This window comes from Andrographis paniculata, unplaced genomic scaffold, assembly GCF_009805555.1.
Source record: "Andrographis paniculata isolate CXL003 unplaced genomic scaffold, ASM980555v1 Contig21END, whole genome shotgun sequence".
NCBI classification, from domain to species: Eukaryota; Viridiplantae; Streptophyta; class Magnoliopsida; order Lamiales; family Acanthaceae; genus Andrographis; species Andrographis paniculata.
In genome coordinates, this window is record NW_026137502.1 from 3038807 (window position 1) to 3052593 (window position 13787).

At 32.5% G+C, this 13787-nt stretch overlaps 2 protein-coding genes across 5 annotated transcripts; both read left to right on the top strand.

The window, feature by feature from the left end:
* The first annotated feature begins 1027 nt into the window (after positions 1-1027).
* LOC127244983 (scopoletin glucosyltransferase-like) lies at positions 1028-3365 on the top strand. The gene is made up of 2 exons (XM_051265615.1): positions 1028-1723; positions 2516-3365. The coding sequence occupies exons 1-2, from the start codon at positions 1028-1030 to the stop codon at positions 3242-3244; spliced, it is 1425 nt and encodes a 474-aa protein (XP_051121572.1). The 3' UTR covers positions 3245-3365.
* A 634-nt stretch (positions 3366-3999) lies between these two features.
* Positions 4000-11239, top strand: LOC127244829 (uncharacterized). Of its 4 annotated transcripts, none has more exons than XM_051265344.1 (13): positions 4002-4302; positions 4447-4499; positions 4965-5133; positions 5219-5282; positions 5610-5689; positions 5797-5944; positions 6289-6350; positions 6731-6793; positions 8457-8515; positions 8822-8903; positions 10472-10515; positions 10623-10853; positions 10998-11239. In XM_051265344.1, exons 1-13 carry the CDS (start codon positions 4156-4158, stop codon positions 11017-11019), a joined length of 1224 nt encoding a protein of 407 aa, XP_051121301.1. In that variant the 5' UTR covers positions 4002-4155; the 3' UTR covers positions 11020-11239. The 4 variants fall into 4 exon arrangements, 2 of the variants coding, with proteins under 2 accessions (XP_051121301.1, XP_051121303.1); XM_051265346.1 differs by having other exon boundaries at positions 4003-4302; positions 11001-11239; XR_007837341.1 differs by lacking the exons at positions 10623-10853; positions 10998-11239 and adding an exon at positions 8636-8683 and having other exon boundaries at positions 4000-4302.
* Positions 11240-13787: the final 2548 nt, after the last annotated feature.

The following is a 13787-nucleotide window of genomic DNA, read 5'->3' on the forward strand; positions in this document are numbered from 1 at the left end:
TGTTAGATTGGGTCAAATGAGCATGGCGATGATTTGAAAGATATACAATATATATTATGCATATAATTGCATATTTATACACATCATATGTTTACATATTATATTTGGGCTGAGTTTGCACGGATTTGTTTTTTAATTTTTTTAAAAAAACGGAGTTTATGTGGGACTTAAAAGGTATACAATTTTTTTCCACAATTTCTAATATAGAATTTAGGTTTGCACCACAACAATTCTCTCATCGATTCATCTACAATGATATTTTATTGATTTGTACACTTTGGCAGCCTTAGCTACACTGCAGATTCACTTTGAACAGCCTTAGCCACACTGCAGATTCTAATCACGAGGGCGAAAGTTTTTTACCACCACAACTAACGTCTAATACCATAAGCCCTATAAAATTAAAATATATTTTTGATAAAACATTTTATTTAAAATCATAAATGTAATATTTTATTAAAAGTTATAACATATTTTGCAAATAATACAATTTCAATATTAAAAAGTAAATGTAAGAATAATAAAAATGACTAACTTATTGTTAACATATATATTAATGGATCCCTAAAACTAGGGGCACGTATTAATGATGGATAACAATTCAGACCGGTTCGATTTTTTTTTCGTGCTTGGCCGACCCGACCTGACCGGCTTATAATTTAAATGGGAATTGAACTTACAATCAAATGTAAATAATTTAAAGATTTTAATATTAAGCCATGTCTAATTTTTTTTTTACTATTTCAATAGTTAATATATCTAAATATAATTTTTAAAAATCGGACCGTGCTGAGCATTATTATCCAAAAAATTTCAAACTTATTTTTTAAAGTTCAAGTACGATTTTTTCGTGCTGAGTTCAGATCAAATTTTCGAACCGTATATATTTTTGCCACTTATTAGTGTTAATAACGAAGCTCGGGCTCGGGCTCGGCATATACATTACTATTTATATGTCCCTGTAGCAAGTAATAGGTCACTGTTAACTTCTTCTTCCCAAAATCATTAGTGTCCTAATTCAACGACCATGAAACAACTTCACATTTTACTTCTTCCTCTAATGGCTCACGGACATACTCTCCCAACAATACACATGGCCAAGCTTTTCTCCTCCAAGGGTCTCAAATCCACCATCATTACCACCTCTGCATTTTCCACTGCAGTCGAAAATGTTGCCCGCGACGATGATTACGTCGCCTCAATTGTAATAAAATTCCCTCCCCCGGAATCCGGCTTGCCCAATCACATATCGAGCCTTGATCAGCTCGCCTCCGACGACCTAATCAACCACACTTTCAAGTCCCTCTCTTTACTCGAAAAACCCGTCGAAGATATCCTCGAAAATCTCCGTCCGGATTGTCTTGTTTCCGACATGTTCTTTCCATGGACCACCGATTCGGCTGCAAAATTCGGGATTCCCCGAGTTGTCTTCCACGGGACATCCAACTTCTTCCTATGCGCTTCCATGGCCATGAGGCGCCGCAAGCCTTTCAACAATGTGTCATCCGATGACGAGCCATTTATTGTCCCCGATCTCCCTCATGACATAGAATTTGTTCGGACACAAGTCCCCGAATATGTCGTCGAGGAGGAAATAAATCACCGTGGTAGCATCTTCGCCGAGCTGACGCCTTTGGTAATGGATACCGATGCTCGAAGCTTCGGAGTTTTGGTGAATAGCTTCTACGAGTTGGAGCCCGATTACGTCGATCATTATAGACAGGTTGTTGTTACTGGTCCAATTCGATCCATACTAGTATAATAATATCAGCTTTGAACTAAATTCATACATATATATATATGACTGCGAATCATGTGCTGAATCGGCCAAATCAGCAGCATATGATTAGTTATGATATAATAAGCTAAATTATACACTCTCCGTCCACTGCTAAATTTTTTATTTTCTATTTTAATTTGTCCAAATCAAAACTTTCCATATTTTTTTTTATTGAAAAAGTAACTCTCAAATAAATACTAAAATATTTTTATTTTTTACTTTTTTTACATTACTTTTTAAGGGTAAACATTAGACTACTTTTAACCCTACATAGCTATAAAATACTATTTTTTTTTTTTTTTTTTAATTCGCATGCAAAAGTGAAATGAGAAAATTATCATTGGACGAAGAAAATAGAATAATGTATATTGTATTATAATGGTGTGTCCGTTTTAAAGTTTTTCCACAATTTTTACTGTTCATCAACTTTTGTTTCTCAAAAAATATAAATCAAATACCTATTTTTTTAATTATATTATATTATAAATTAATTTTACACGTCACGTCAAACGCCTATTTATATCCTATCATACAACTATTTCAATTTTTTTTTTTTATTCATATTCCAAGTAAAAATCCAAAGCTCAAACGAACACCGTAAATATACATAAATATGTATAAATATATCCACCATGTCAAATCAGCACCTGACAGAATTAGGCGTTGATCCATGCCCATATATATATATATATTATTGGATGTGGAATTTGAGTTCGTTATTTTTCCCCAACACAGGTCTTGGGAAGAAAATCATGGAACATAGGACCCCTTTTGTTAGCCAGAGAAGAAGAAGAAGAAGCACGTGCACGTGCATCACGTGAGTGGTACTGGGCATGGCTGGAGTCCAAGAATCCCAAATCAGTCGTATACGTCTGTTTCGGGAGCCTTGGAAGGTTTGCACAAACTCAGCTGCGAGAACTTGCAAAAGGGCTTGAAATTTCAGGGCACAATTTCATTTGGGTTGTAAGAAAATTACATAAACACAATAATAATAATAATAAGAATTGGGTGCCTGAAGAGGGTTTTGTAGAAAGGACCAAAAACAGGGGGGTGATTATAAGGGGGTGGGCCCCCCAAGTGGCAATTCTTGATCATCCTTCAGTGGGGGCTTTTGTGACGCACTGTGGATGGAATTCGGTGGTGGAAGGGATCTGTAGTGGGGTGCCTATGGTGACGTGGCCCCTCTTTGCAGACCAGTTTTACAATGAGAAATTGGTCACTAGGGTTCTCAGAATTGGGGTTTCTGTTGGGAATAAGAAATGGAAGCAGCTCGGGAACGACGGCGGCGTCGCGGCGGAGGCGGTGGCGGCGGCGGTGGACGCTGCCGTGTCGGAGGTGGAGATCAGGCGGAGGGCTGAGTGGTACAAGGAGATGGCGAGAAAGGCTGTTGGAGAAGGAGGCTCGTCTTGGAATGATCTCGAGTGTTTCCTAAGTCAATTAACTCAATTAGCAACGCCAAAATAAATAAATAATCTTTAGAGGAGCATTTGGTCGAAATACTTAGATTAATAAATTATAATATTATTTTATTATTTTTTTATATGAATGAAATGATTGTATTTTAAATATTTTTAGAATTATATATATTAATGTTATGAATTTATATTTTCTTAGTCCAAATTTAAAATATCATATTTTAAAGTTTTTATTTTTTATTTTTTAAAAAAATTATATATATAATTACTTTTTACAAGATAAAAATATTAAATTTTATATTCAATAAAATATTAATACATTCAAATTCAAAGCATGCATAGAAATTAGTTTGCTTGCCGCCAAGCAACATTGAATGACCCTAACTCAGACCCATTTTGGTTCGTTGAATTTGAAATTTGAATAGTAAAATTTTTTTAATTAGAATAATTGTAGGATTGAAATATATAAATGGATTGATATAAAATTAAATTTTTTTTATTTGATTTAATATTTTAAAAAAAAAGAATTTAAGAAATAGTATGTTTTGAAGAAAATTCCTCAAAGATTGTGTTTGATGATTTATTTTAAATATATTATTTATCTATTTTTTTTTTAAAAAAATATCAAATTAAATATTTATTTTTTATTTTTTATATTATACTATAAATTAATTTTATATTCAAAATATCACGTTAACACCTAACTTATCGTACCAATCCACTGTTCAAATCCAAAACCCCGAACAAACACACCCTAAATTGATCATAAGAAAAAACTTTAGATGTGGCTAATTCGATATTTCTACGAAGTTAAAGAATCTAAACAAAAATAACGATTTCCGCGCAGAGAGCTTTTCTTGCAAAGAAGCAGGTATAAACAGGACCAAACAAAACCCTAACAGTCCGGGTGAGGGTATACTGATTATACTGATTTGAAGAGAGAATTGCATCGGAAAAGCCATGGATGCACTGAGGAAGCAGCTGGATGTTCTTATGGGAGCCAATCGCAACGGCGATGCTCAGGAGGTAACGCGTAAGTACTACGATCGCGACGTCTGCCGCCTTTTCCTCTCCGGCCTCTGCCCTCACGAGCTTTTCCAACTTACGGTGCGTTCAGAGCGTTCATGCGTGCAGATTTTCACGTATTGTTGGATGAAATTGATGTATTCATTTCGCTGTGGAATTTATAAGATACAATTCATGGTTGTCCGGTGAACATTTTTTATTTTTATTTTTTTTAAATGATTGCAGAAAATGGACAAGGGACCGTGCCCCAAGTTGCACTCGTTACAGCTGAGGAAAGAGTATCCTTTGGCTCCTTAGATGTTGATATTGTCTGATGATTATTGCTTCTACATTTCCTGGGTAATTATGTCTACTAGGAAGACAATATTTTAGAGTTGCAGACATTTCTGTTTTATTAAAGGCTAGCAAGAGGAAGAATATGAGGCTCTTATTTCCCTTCCTGTATTTCCGTTTTAAGACAGGATCCTTTCAGAATTTCCCTTATTTTTATTTTATTTTTCTCCCTATTGGTGGAAGAAAGAATTGGGGAATATTCCCTTTTCTAGAAACAAGATTCTCTGATTTCTCAGGTGCTGTTGGTAAATGGAAGAAGTAAATTTGCAAGTGTGTTTTATGTGATTTATGTAGAAGTTATACATTTTGACAGCCAAATGCCTGTGCGGCTACTGAGTGTTATATTAGGGTATGTGATCCTGTGACTTTGAAACAAGAATGGTTTCTTGAATTTATTAACTCTTATTTAGATATGAAGAGGCAAAAGCAAATGGTACAGATAACTATGACAGGGACTTGGAGGATAACATTGACCGACTTATTGTTGAGTGTGATCGTAAAATTGCCAGGGCTTTGAAGAGACTTGATGACGAGGATGCTAAAGCAGCTATTGCAATTTCAGTATCAGAAGTTACCCAGGTAAATTTTTATAAGATTCACATCCTAAGGCCTCCCATACTATACATGGTCTGTAGTTTAGTTGGTGAGCCATGTGGAACTGCAGACACCCGAGATTATTGAGCTATCAAAACAAATTAAAGAAAAACTAAAGGAAGCTGATAAAGCTGGTAGGTCTTTCATTCTGGTAATGGTTTCTCTTTTGTACATTGTTATATGTGGATGGACATTCTTCATGTTATGCACAGATGCAGTTGAGTTTATTTTGATACAAATGATATCATTGCTATTCAACTGTGAAAGATCATTGCTATGTTAATACAATAATGTAATGTAAAATTATACATGAGGATCTTCATGCTATGAGCAATAATTTAATGATTCTCTCTTCTGCATAAATCTGTGTGCACTGATTCATTGTGTTAAGTTGTTCCAGAAAATTTGCCAACTATACTTAACATTTGCTTGATATTACTGTATTTAATCTGATTTGATAGATCTAGAAGGCCAAACAGATGTGAAGATTCGAGCTTTGGAAGAGGTTGAAGAACTAAGAACTCAAAGAGCAGACAAGCAGGTTTCAAAGCCTATAAGATATCTACTTAATTATGCTACTTTTACCAATGAGAATGATCACTGGTTTTCAGGGAGAGTGTCTTCTAATTATTTTTCTGTAAATGTTAGGCAATGCTTCTTTTGGATGCTTTCAACAGGGATCGTGCACATCTCACTCAGCCATTGACAAATGCTTCACAACCCATGCAAACAGCCGTCCCGGATCCTCGCATACAAGAAATGATAAACGAGAAGCTAAAGAAAGCTGAAGATCTTGGTGAGATGTGCTATCTGTAGCTTGTACATGAAAGTATTATATAACTGAATGAAATTGCGAGCATGTATGTTAAGACTTAAAGAAATTGTTCCTGATTATTTATCCTGTAGATTAAAAAAATATACTGTGACTAGGGCTTAGGATTAAAATATAAGCCACTAAGCCAGATTTAAAGTTAGATTAGGGACTCTATGTTGCTGCACGATACCCGGTATCTAGCATGTCAATTAGTGCCACTTTTTTGCTCTGGTCATGTTTTATATTTTGTGTTTTTCTTTATAGTACTTAGACAGTCTGACCATGGGCGCTTTTGTTATATATGTATATATATACTTGCTATTTAGGTGAACAAGGAATGGTAGATGAAGCACAAAAGGCTTTAGAAGAGGCTGAGGCACTGAAAAAGGTTCTTAATGACTTAATTATATGCCATTCCGCACGCTTTTCATGTGTTGAGGAATTTCTATCATCATTTCTGCAAATTGATTGTACTTCTGTGGACGCAACTGTTATTGCTCTTAACACTTCTCTATTCCAACCAATAAAGACTGTCTGAATTATATTTATTTTTTGGTTTTTTGCTATTTTTCACTCTATCAAAGAACTTTGATAGTAAATACAAATGTACAATCAGTACCTTTTTCATCTTATGCATATGCATGCAAATTATAAATCCAATAAATATCTAATCAGTTTTGCTTACATTGATATTCACAATTTGATATACTTGGCATATTCAAAGTTGAAACCGGGTGTACTGATTCACTATAGTTTGATTTGATTCAGCTCCCTGCTCGACACGAACCACTGATGGATTCCAATAAGTACACATCCGTTGATGTGCGCATTGTAAGTCTACCATCTCTATTTCTCTTTTTATTACTTGTTGCTACCATTTCCTGTTGATCCATGTCAAACAGTTATATTAATTTTATATTTTGTTTTTGACCTTTAGAGAATCTAGTGCATTCTTGTTGTCAATTAGATACATGATGCATTTTTTGTGGTCTCTTTGTCCTCTATCGAGGAAAGTAAAATATTCTTCTTATTATTCACATATCTCTACATGAATACATACATGTATATGTGTATATACATACAAAGATGATACACATGGATATAGAACCTATCGCATCCTATGTTGAATATTTCCTAATTAATTCCCTAATCTATGCACACCACACTTACTTTCTAGCTGGAGCAGACATATTAGTCTTGTTCAATTTGTAATACAAAATGCTGTACCCCCTATGCTTTTGGGAGCACATTGGTTTCCTGTTTTAACAAGAGTGTGATGGAGTACAAATCTTTGTGTTCATAAGTGCCTCATGAATGAAGTGACAATACCTAGGAGTGGCCTCTTTGAATGTCCTTATTCTCCAATTTGATTTTTTAACATAATGAACTTGTATAATTCATAACCTAATCATAGTTGTTAATACTCAATAGTGCTATAGTGTTTTAGAGGTTGACTGCTATTTAAATATTACACAAATTATATACTATATCCAACAATCACATTAAATGAAAACTACTAACATTGATAGTCATGTAAAAGATTTAGCATAGTGTTAGTAAGACAGCAAGTCAAAGAGATTCATGTTGGAAGATGAGTGAAAGAAACAAAAGTGGGAGAATTTTATGTAACGTTGTATGGAAGAAAAAGAAAAAGAGAAGTGAAGAAGAGTTGCGTACCTGCAGGATGGAAATGAAATGAGAGAAAGGAGAAGACAGGGGCGAATGGCAGCAGCAGCCATTAAAACTAAGGTTTAGTTAATTATCAGCTACTTGTGAGATGAGGTATCTTTATCTTTGGAGTCAGGAGGATCATCCAGAATATGTTTTAATTTATTCTGAGAGTTCAAGGCTCGTGCTGCAACAGATAGTTTCTATTATTTAGTTTTATGGGTAGGTAGTTAGGTAACAACAGTGGGTGGTTTATTCTTAGCACTGGAGGTCATCACAGATGGTTTTGAGAAGCACCTAAAGGACAGAAACTAGAAATATGTACTGGAAGTGAGAAAGGGACCACTTGGTGAGCTTGGACACACTAGCCAGAGATGTCGCCAGTTACCGGAGTGGTCACACGACTGTGCGGGGGAGCAACATGCACTGAAAATGGGCTGGAGTTGGTGGAGTTCACTGTCTTCTTCCGGAGAACATGGGGTGGAAGCTTCGATGTTGGTAGTAGTGAGGGGAGGAATGAAAACCTAACCTACTTCTCAGATACCTACTTCTCAGATACCATATTTATAGAGAGAAATGCATGTTATTCACAAATCTTTAATACACATAAATGTATATATACTTAGAATAAAGCTTCTTGGGATCCTAGTTTAGATAAATATCTCCTAATTAATTCCCTAATCTACTGACAGTCTAAAACTTCTATGTAATTTGTTTAAGGCATCCACTATTTTCTTCTTGCCTATGTAGCCTAATTATTGGACCTGACAAGTGTAGTTGGAATTGTGAAATCTTTGATTCTGATTCAATGTTTGCTTTATTACAGACTGATCAAAAGCTTCGTGTGTGCGACATTTGTGGAGCATTCTTGAGTGTTTATGACAGGTAATTGCTTCTTAGCTTCTTAGCTTAATGAATTTAGTTGCTTCCAGTAAGGGTGAGAAAGTAGTTGTCAGACTTTTGGGTACTTCTTTGTTTGACATGGCGATACCTCCTTGTCACCAGCAGGCTTTTGGCCCAGTTTTACGAGGATAACTTTTGCTGCTAAAGAATGTGCGTTTTTTTCTGTTTATGTTTGTTGATCATGATACTGTAGCTAAAACATTTACTTGGTTCTTTTATTCACTTCACTTATGAAGTAGGTTGTTTAGATTGTTATGACAAGAGATATATTGCATATGTGGCTTTCAGTGATCGCCGTTTAGCTGATCATTTTGGTGGAAAGCTCCACTTGGGCTATATGCAAATTCGTGAGAAATTAGCAGAGCTTCAGGTATGAACTCATTTTACTGTCTCTACAGTTTTGACTCTTGACTTTTTAAGTTTTCATATGGGGTGTGTTTGGTTGAGTGTATGGATTTTGAATATGGGTTTTGAATAGTAAAATATTTGAATTTGAATAGTTGTATGACATGATATAAATGTGTTTATTTTATGTTTTAAATGTAAAATTGATATTTAGTATAATATAAAAAATAAAAATTAAGTGTTTGATTGATGTTTTTTGGGGGGAAATTAGTAACCGGTAAAATCCAGGGTAAAATCTCCAAACCAAACACCCATGGTTGATCTTGTGTTGGTAGGTGTAGTCGTCGATTCGGGGAGATACAAATCTTTATTGGTATTATATATGCAATTGTATTGATTAGTTCATTCTGTCTTGTGCATATGAAAGATCATACATTCTTTAGTATTTAAGCTGGCAATGTTTTGGCTTATGTTCTGCTATATTATTTCAATTTCGTAGAGCTTCAAAGTTTACTTGTAATATGAGTATTTTTCTGACTCTTATTGAATGCATATTCCTTATTGGCTAACATATTGGCTTTCTCATGAATAAACCGTCTTCATCCTTGTGGAATGAATATGTGGGTTACCTGCAACTCTGCAAGTGGTGTTACGTTTGAAAGATCTGGAGTGCAATTTTAAGTTTGAAAGGAGTTGGTTGAATAAATTGAACTGGACTTGAAAATAAGAATAGAAAATTCTTAAAAACCTAAATACAGAGGACTACTTGCTTAAATGTACTAAAGTGATCTGAATTCTCTATAATAATTAGAATCAGTTGCTTCATACATTTCTCCTGCGTCATTCTTTTTTTTTTCGTGGGTCGAAGTTGTTTCCCATTTGTTGCTCTACAATTTGACAGCTGTGCTGCTGGTGGGTCTTTTTTTGTAATAACAGTGATCCTTTCTAGTAAAGTTTAAGTTATGTTTCAGACCTCAGTAAGCTATTGTGTTGGAACTAAATTAATGTTAGTTAGCATTCCTGTTTAATCTTCAGCTTTCCCCATTTCTAGCTGTACTTCTCCATGTTATTTATGTACTTATTTTGTGAATTACAACCAAGCAATAGGCCCCAAATCTCAAATGACATTGTGGGTACTTTAAATCACTTAGGTATCCTCTTATGCTTGTTATTTGTAGAATGTGCTGTCCAAGGTGTATTTTGTGTTTTGATGCTAAATCAACAGTGTAAAAAATAACTAATAACTATTATCTGAATTGACGTGTTACCACCACCAAATAAAAGAAATCAATTGTCTTCCTGTTGTGCTATATAATGTGGTTGCACCTTTCTTCTGAAGATCTTGTCGTTTTTGGATTATTTAATAGTCCTCGCAACCATGTATCTTCTTTCTGATTGCCTTCGACTCAAATTGGGCCATAAAGTATGCATTGAAAACTGGTTACTTAGATAGTTGGCACTTTGCTCTGATGAATTTACTTTGTTGGTGTTTGTATCTAAAGACAAAAAATAGTGTATTTTCTTTGTGGTATTTTCTTTATCGAGGAATTTAAATTTTCCGTATCAAATTCATTATTGTTGGGTGATTGCCAGGAAGAGAAAAACAAGAAACGAAAAACCTATGAAGACGGAAGAAGGTTAGGACTTTGAGTGATAATTTATTTATTTTTGTTATGACAGCAGCATTTGCTTGCCCTTCCTCCATAGTTGGATCACTTTCAAATTCCGATTCTTTTTGGGTCAGGTCAAGGGATCGAAGAAGCCGCGACCGTGAAAGGGAATCTAGCAAGGATCGTGATAGGGGTGGTAGCTACGAACGTGGAAGGGATTACAGTGGCAGGAGCAGAGACCGTGATAGGCATTATGTCCGCGACTATGATCGGGAGCGTGATCGTTCTCGTAGCTACGACTCAAGGAGTCACCGGAGATCTCGATCCCGGTCAAGAGAACACTCACGAGATCGTGATCTTTACAGGTTTTAAGTCTTTTTGTTTTAAACAAGATATGTTGCTCCATCATTCTAATTAATTAATTTTATTTCTCCCTCTTTATTTAGTACTACATAGAATTGTTCAAATTTCTAATCCTGCATTTACTGGCTCTTAATGTTTTCCGACAGCAGGCGTCACGAGCGATACTAGCCGACGGGAGCTGGTCGACTGGACTAACAATGAAGCAATGCAACAGTCATTGAGCTCTGTATCTTCTCTCTCTCTCTCTCTCTATATATATATATATATATATAACTGAACTGATGACTATTCTCTTAGGTCAAGTTGCTTGTTTGTTCTATCACCCTCATTCTGTTTTAGTTGTGTACTGATTTTTTTGGCTCAATTAAACTTTGAGAGTGATTTTGCAGCTGCTGGGATCTTTCTAACTTGATTGCATGTTTTAAATAGTGTCTCCATTACAGTGTTTCAACGATCATTTAGGCCATTCCCAACCCAATGCCATCAAGTGTGCTTCATTTTTTTGGCGTTTGCTACGGTGCAACTTTGCTCTTTTTTTTTTTTTTTTTTTTTCAATTTTAAAATTTTTTATTTTAATTTTAAAATTTATTTTTCTAAATATTTAAAAAAATTATTTTAAATTATAAAAATAAGAAGTTGTTTAAAATAATAGAAAAAAATTGAATATTCAAATAATAACAGTCAGTGAAAAATGGAGTTATTATTGAAATAAAATTACAGAATAAATGAGTTTTATTAAAAATAAGTTGGTGTATATATTTTTAAGCACATAGCGAAAATTATGGCTAGTGGTGGCGGTAACATGTAAAAGTAAGATGATAAATATATATATATATATATAGATCTTTGAATTGAAAGTATGAAAATAAATACATGTTAATATTATTAGAAGACGGAGGAGGGAATATTACACATTTATTTTACGTTCAAAACATTACGTCAACCTCTATTTATATCATATCAAATAATTATTTAAATTCAAATTTTTACAATTCAAAAATCGAAACCCAAAAACTAAAAAACCACAAACTAACACGCCCTTAATATTAAAGTAATTGTAAAATATAATAATAATAAATTTGTACTTGTAATTATTTTTTTTTCGTCTTTAAACAAACTAATTATAAAATCAATATTGAAAATAATAATTTTCTTTTTACAAAAAGCAAACACTTTTTTTTCTTCGTCTCTTATCATCGTCTTTTCTCTTATTTTGCATTGCATGCCTCGCTACCATGCAGGCATACTCTGGGTTCATCGCATTAATTACGCCTGCTAAATGTTTATACTGTGATTTGCGGCTTCAAAATTTATAGTAACTAATTATTCCTCTTGCTAAGTTTCAATTTAGGGTGTGTTTGTTTGGGAGATTCTCCCAAAAATACACTATTCATCCCAATTTTTTTTCTTCAAAAATATCAAATCAAACACTTATTTTTTATTTTTTATATTATACTAAAAATTAATTTTACATTCAAAACATCACATCAACACCTGTTTATGTCACGTCATACAACTATTCAAATCCCAGCTCAAAATACAATCCCAACTATTTAATGTATCTATTTTATTATTATTTTTGTTTATTTATTAATTTTATTTATTATACTGAAAGTAATTTATATATAAATATTAAAACATTTCTAATTTTTACAAAAAAAAAAAAAATTATTTTATTTTATTATTATTATTATTATTTTCATTTATACTTATAAAGTAAAAAATGTAGATACTATCTTAAAACACTTTCACTAAAAGAAACGAATGAAAAGTAAAAAGAAAAAATACAAATGAAACATACATTATTATTCATATAAATCGAATATTTATTTCAATAAAAATAAATTGATAAATAACCAAAGTAATAACAAAAAATAGACCATTGAAAAAAAATACTCTGTATATAATGAAAACGAAAATAGCATCATCCGTACTCCTAATATAGATATTGAAAAATACTTAACCAGATAAGCATAAGACTTAAAAAAATAAAAAATAAAAAATAAAAATTGATTTGTATTTATATGAATAAATTATTGATAAATTTCAGGTTTTAAAATTTGGGTACTAATTAATTAATTCAAATTTTTTATTATTGTTATTGGAGGTAATCAATTGTTAAAAATGTAATACTTCCTCACGTTCTATTGAAAATATTCAATTATATCCCAATACTAAAATATTTTTTAATTTTTTTTTTTATATATCAAGATTAGTAGCATTAATTTATACATAAAAGACGAAAAATACAAAATCATCATGTATTATTTCTAAATTTATTTGAATTAAGAGAAAAAAAAAATATATGTGTAATAATCTAATAATATTTTTTAATAAAAATAATAAATATTAAAACCTGAGAAAATAATAATTCCTCCTTTTATTTAAATTTATTTTCATTTAATCCGTTAAAAAAGTAAGTAAAAATATATATATATATTTTATAGTAAATAAGAAAATATGAATATTTCCTTTTATAATAATAAAAAAAATAAACATAAAATTGAATTACAAATAAACTAATAAAAATAATAATAAAAATAAAAGGAAGATAACTACGACAAGTGCTCCTATCAAACACACTCTTAGCACGGAAAGAGAATAGATAGATCTATGTTATAAAATAGACGGAACAATAAAAAATTCACTTATGATTTGAAAACTTTGTACAATTCTATTTTATAATTTAAAAATTGCATGATATTTTTTATTTTTTTAATATATTAATATCAAAATTTTCATAGTTTACACTTAACACAATGTACATTGTACGCAATAATATTATATGCCAATTTTAGCATGAATTTACCCAGTGACGTATTTTCGAACAGCAGGTGTGAATTCCCACGTAATTAAAAAAAAAAAAATGGCAATTTTGTTAAGCGTCAATTCTTAAACAAATGAAAAAATTAGGCAAAGTTTCCACTCTTTATAGT

Coding starts and splice junctions, on each gene's coding strand:
- LOC127244829 (XM_051265344.1), top strand. CDS start 4,156: ATGGATGCACTGAGGAAGCAGCTGGATGTTCTTATGGGAGCCAATCGC. Junction 6,351..6,730: donor AGGCTGAGGCACTGAAAAAG/GTTCTTAATGAC, acceptor GATTTGATTCAG/CTCCCTGCTCGACACGAACC. Junction 10,854..10,997: donor CGAGATCGTGATCTTTACAG/GTTTTAAGTCTT, acceptor GTTTTCCGACAG/CAGGCGTCACGAGCGATACT.
- LOC127244983 (XM_051265615.1), top strand. CDS start 1,028: ATGAAACAACTTCACATTTTACTTCTTCCTCTAATGGCTCACGGACAT. Junction 1,724..2,515: donor ACGTCGATCATTATAGACAG/GTTGTTGTTACT, acceptor TCCCCAACACAG/GTCTTGGGAAGAAAATCATG.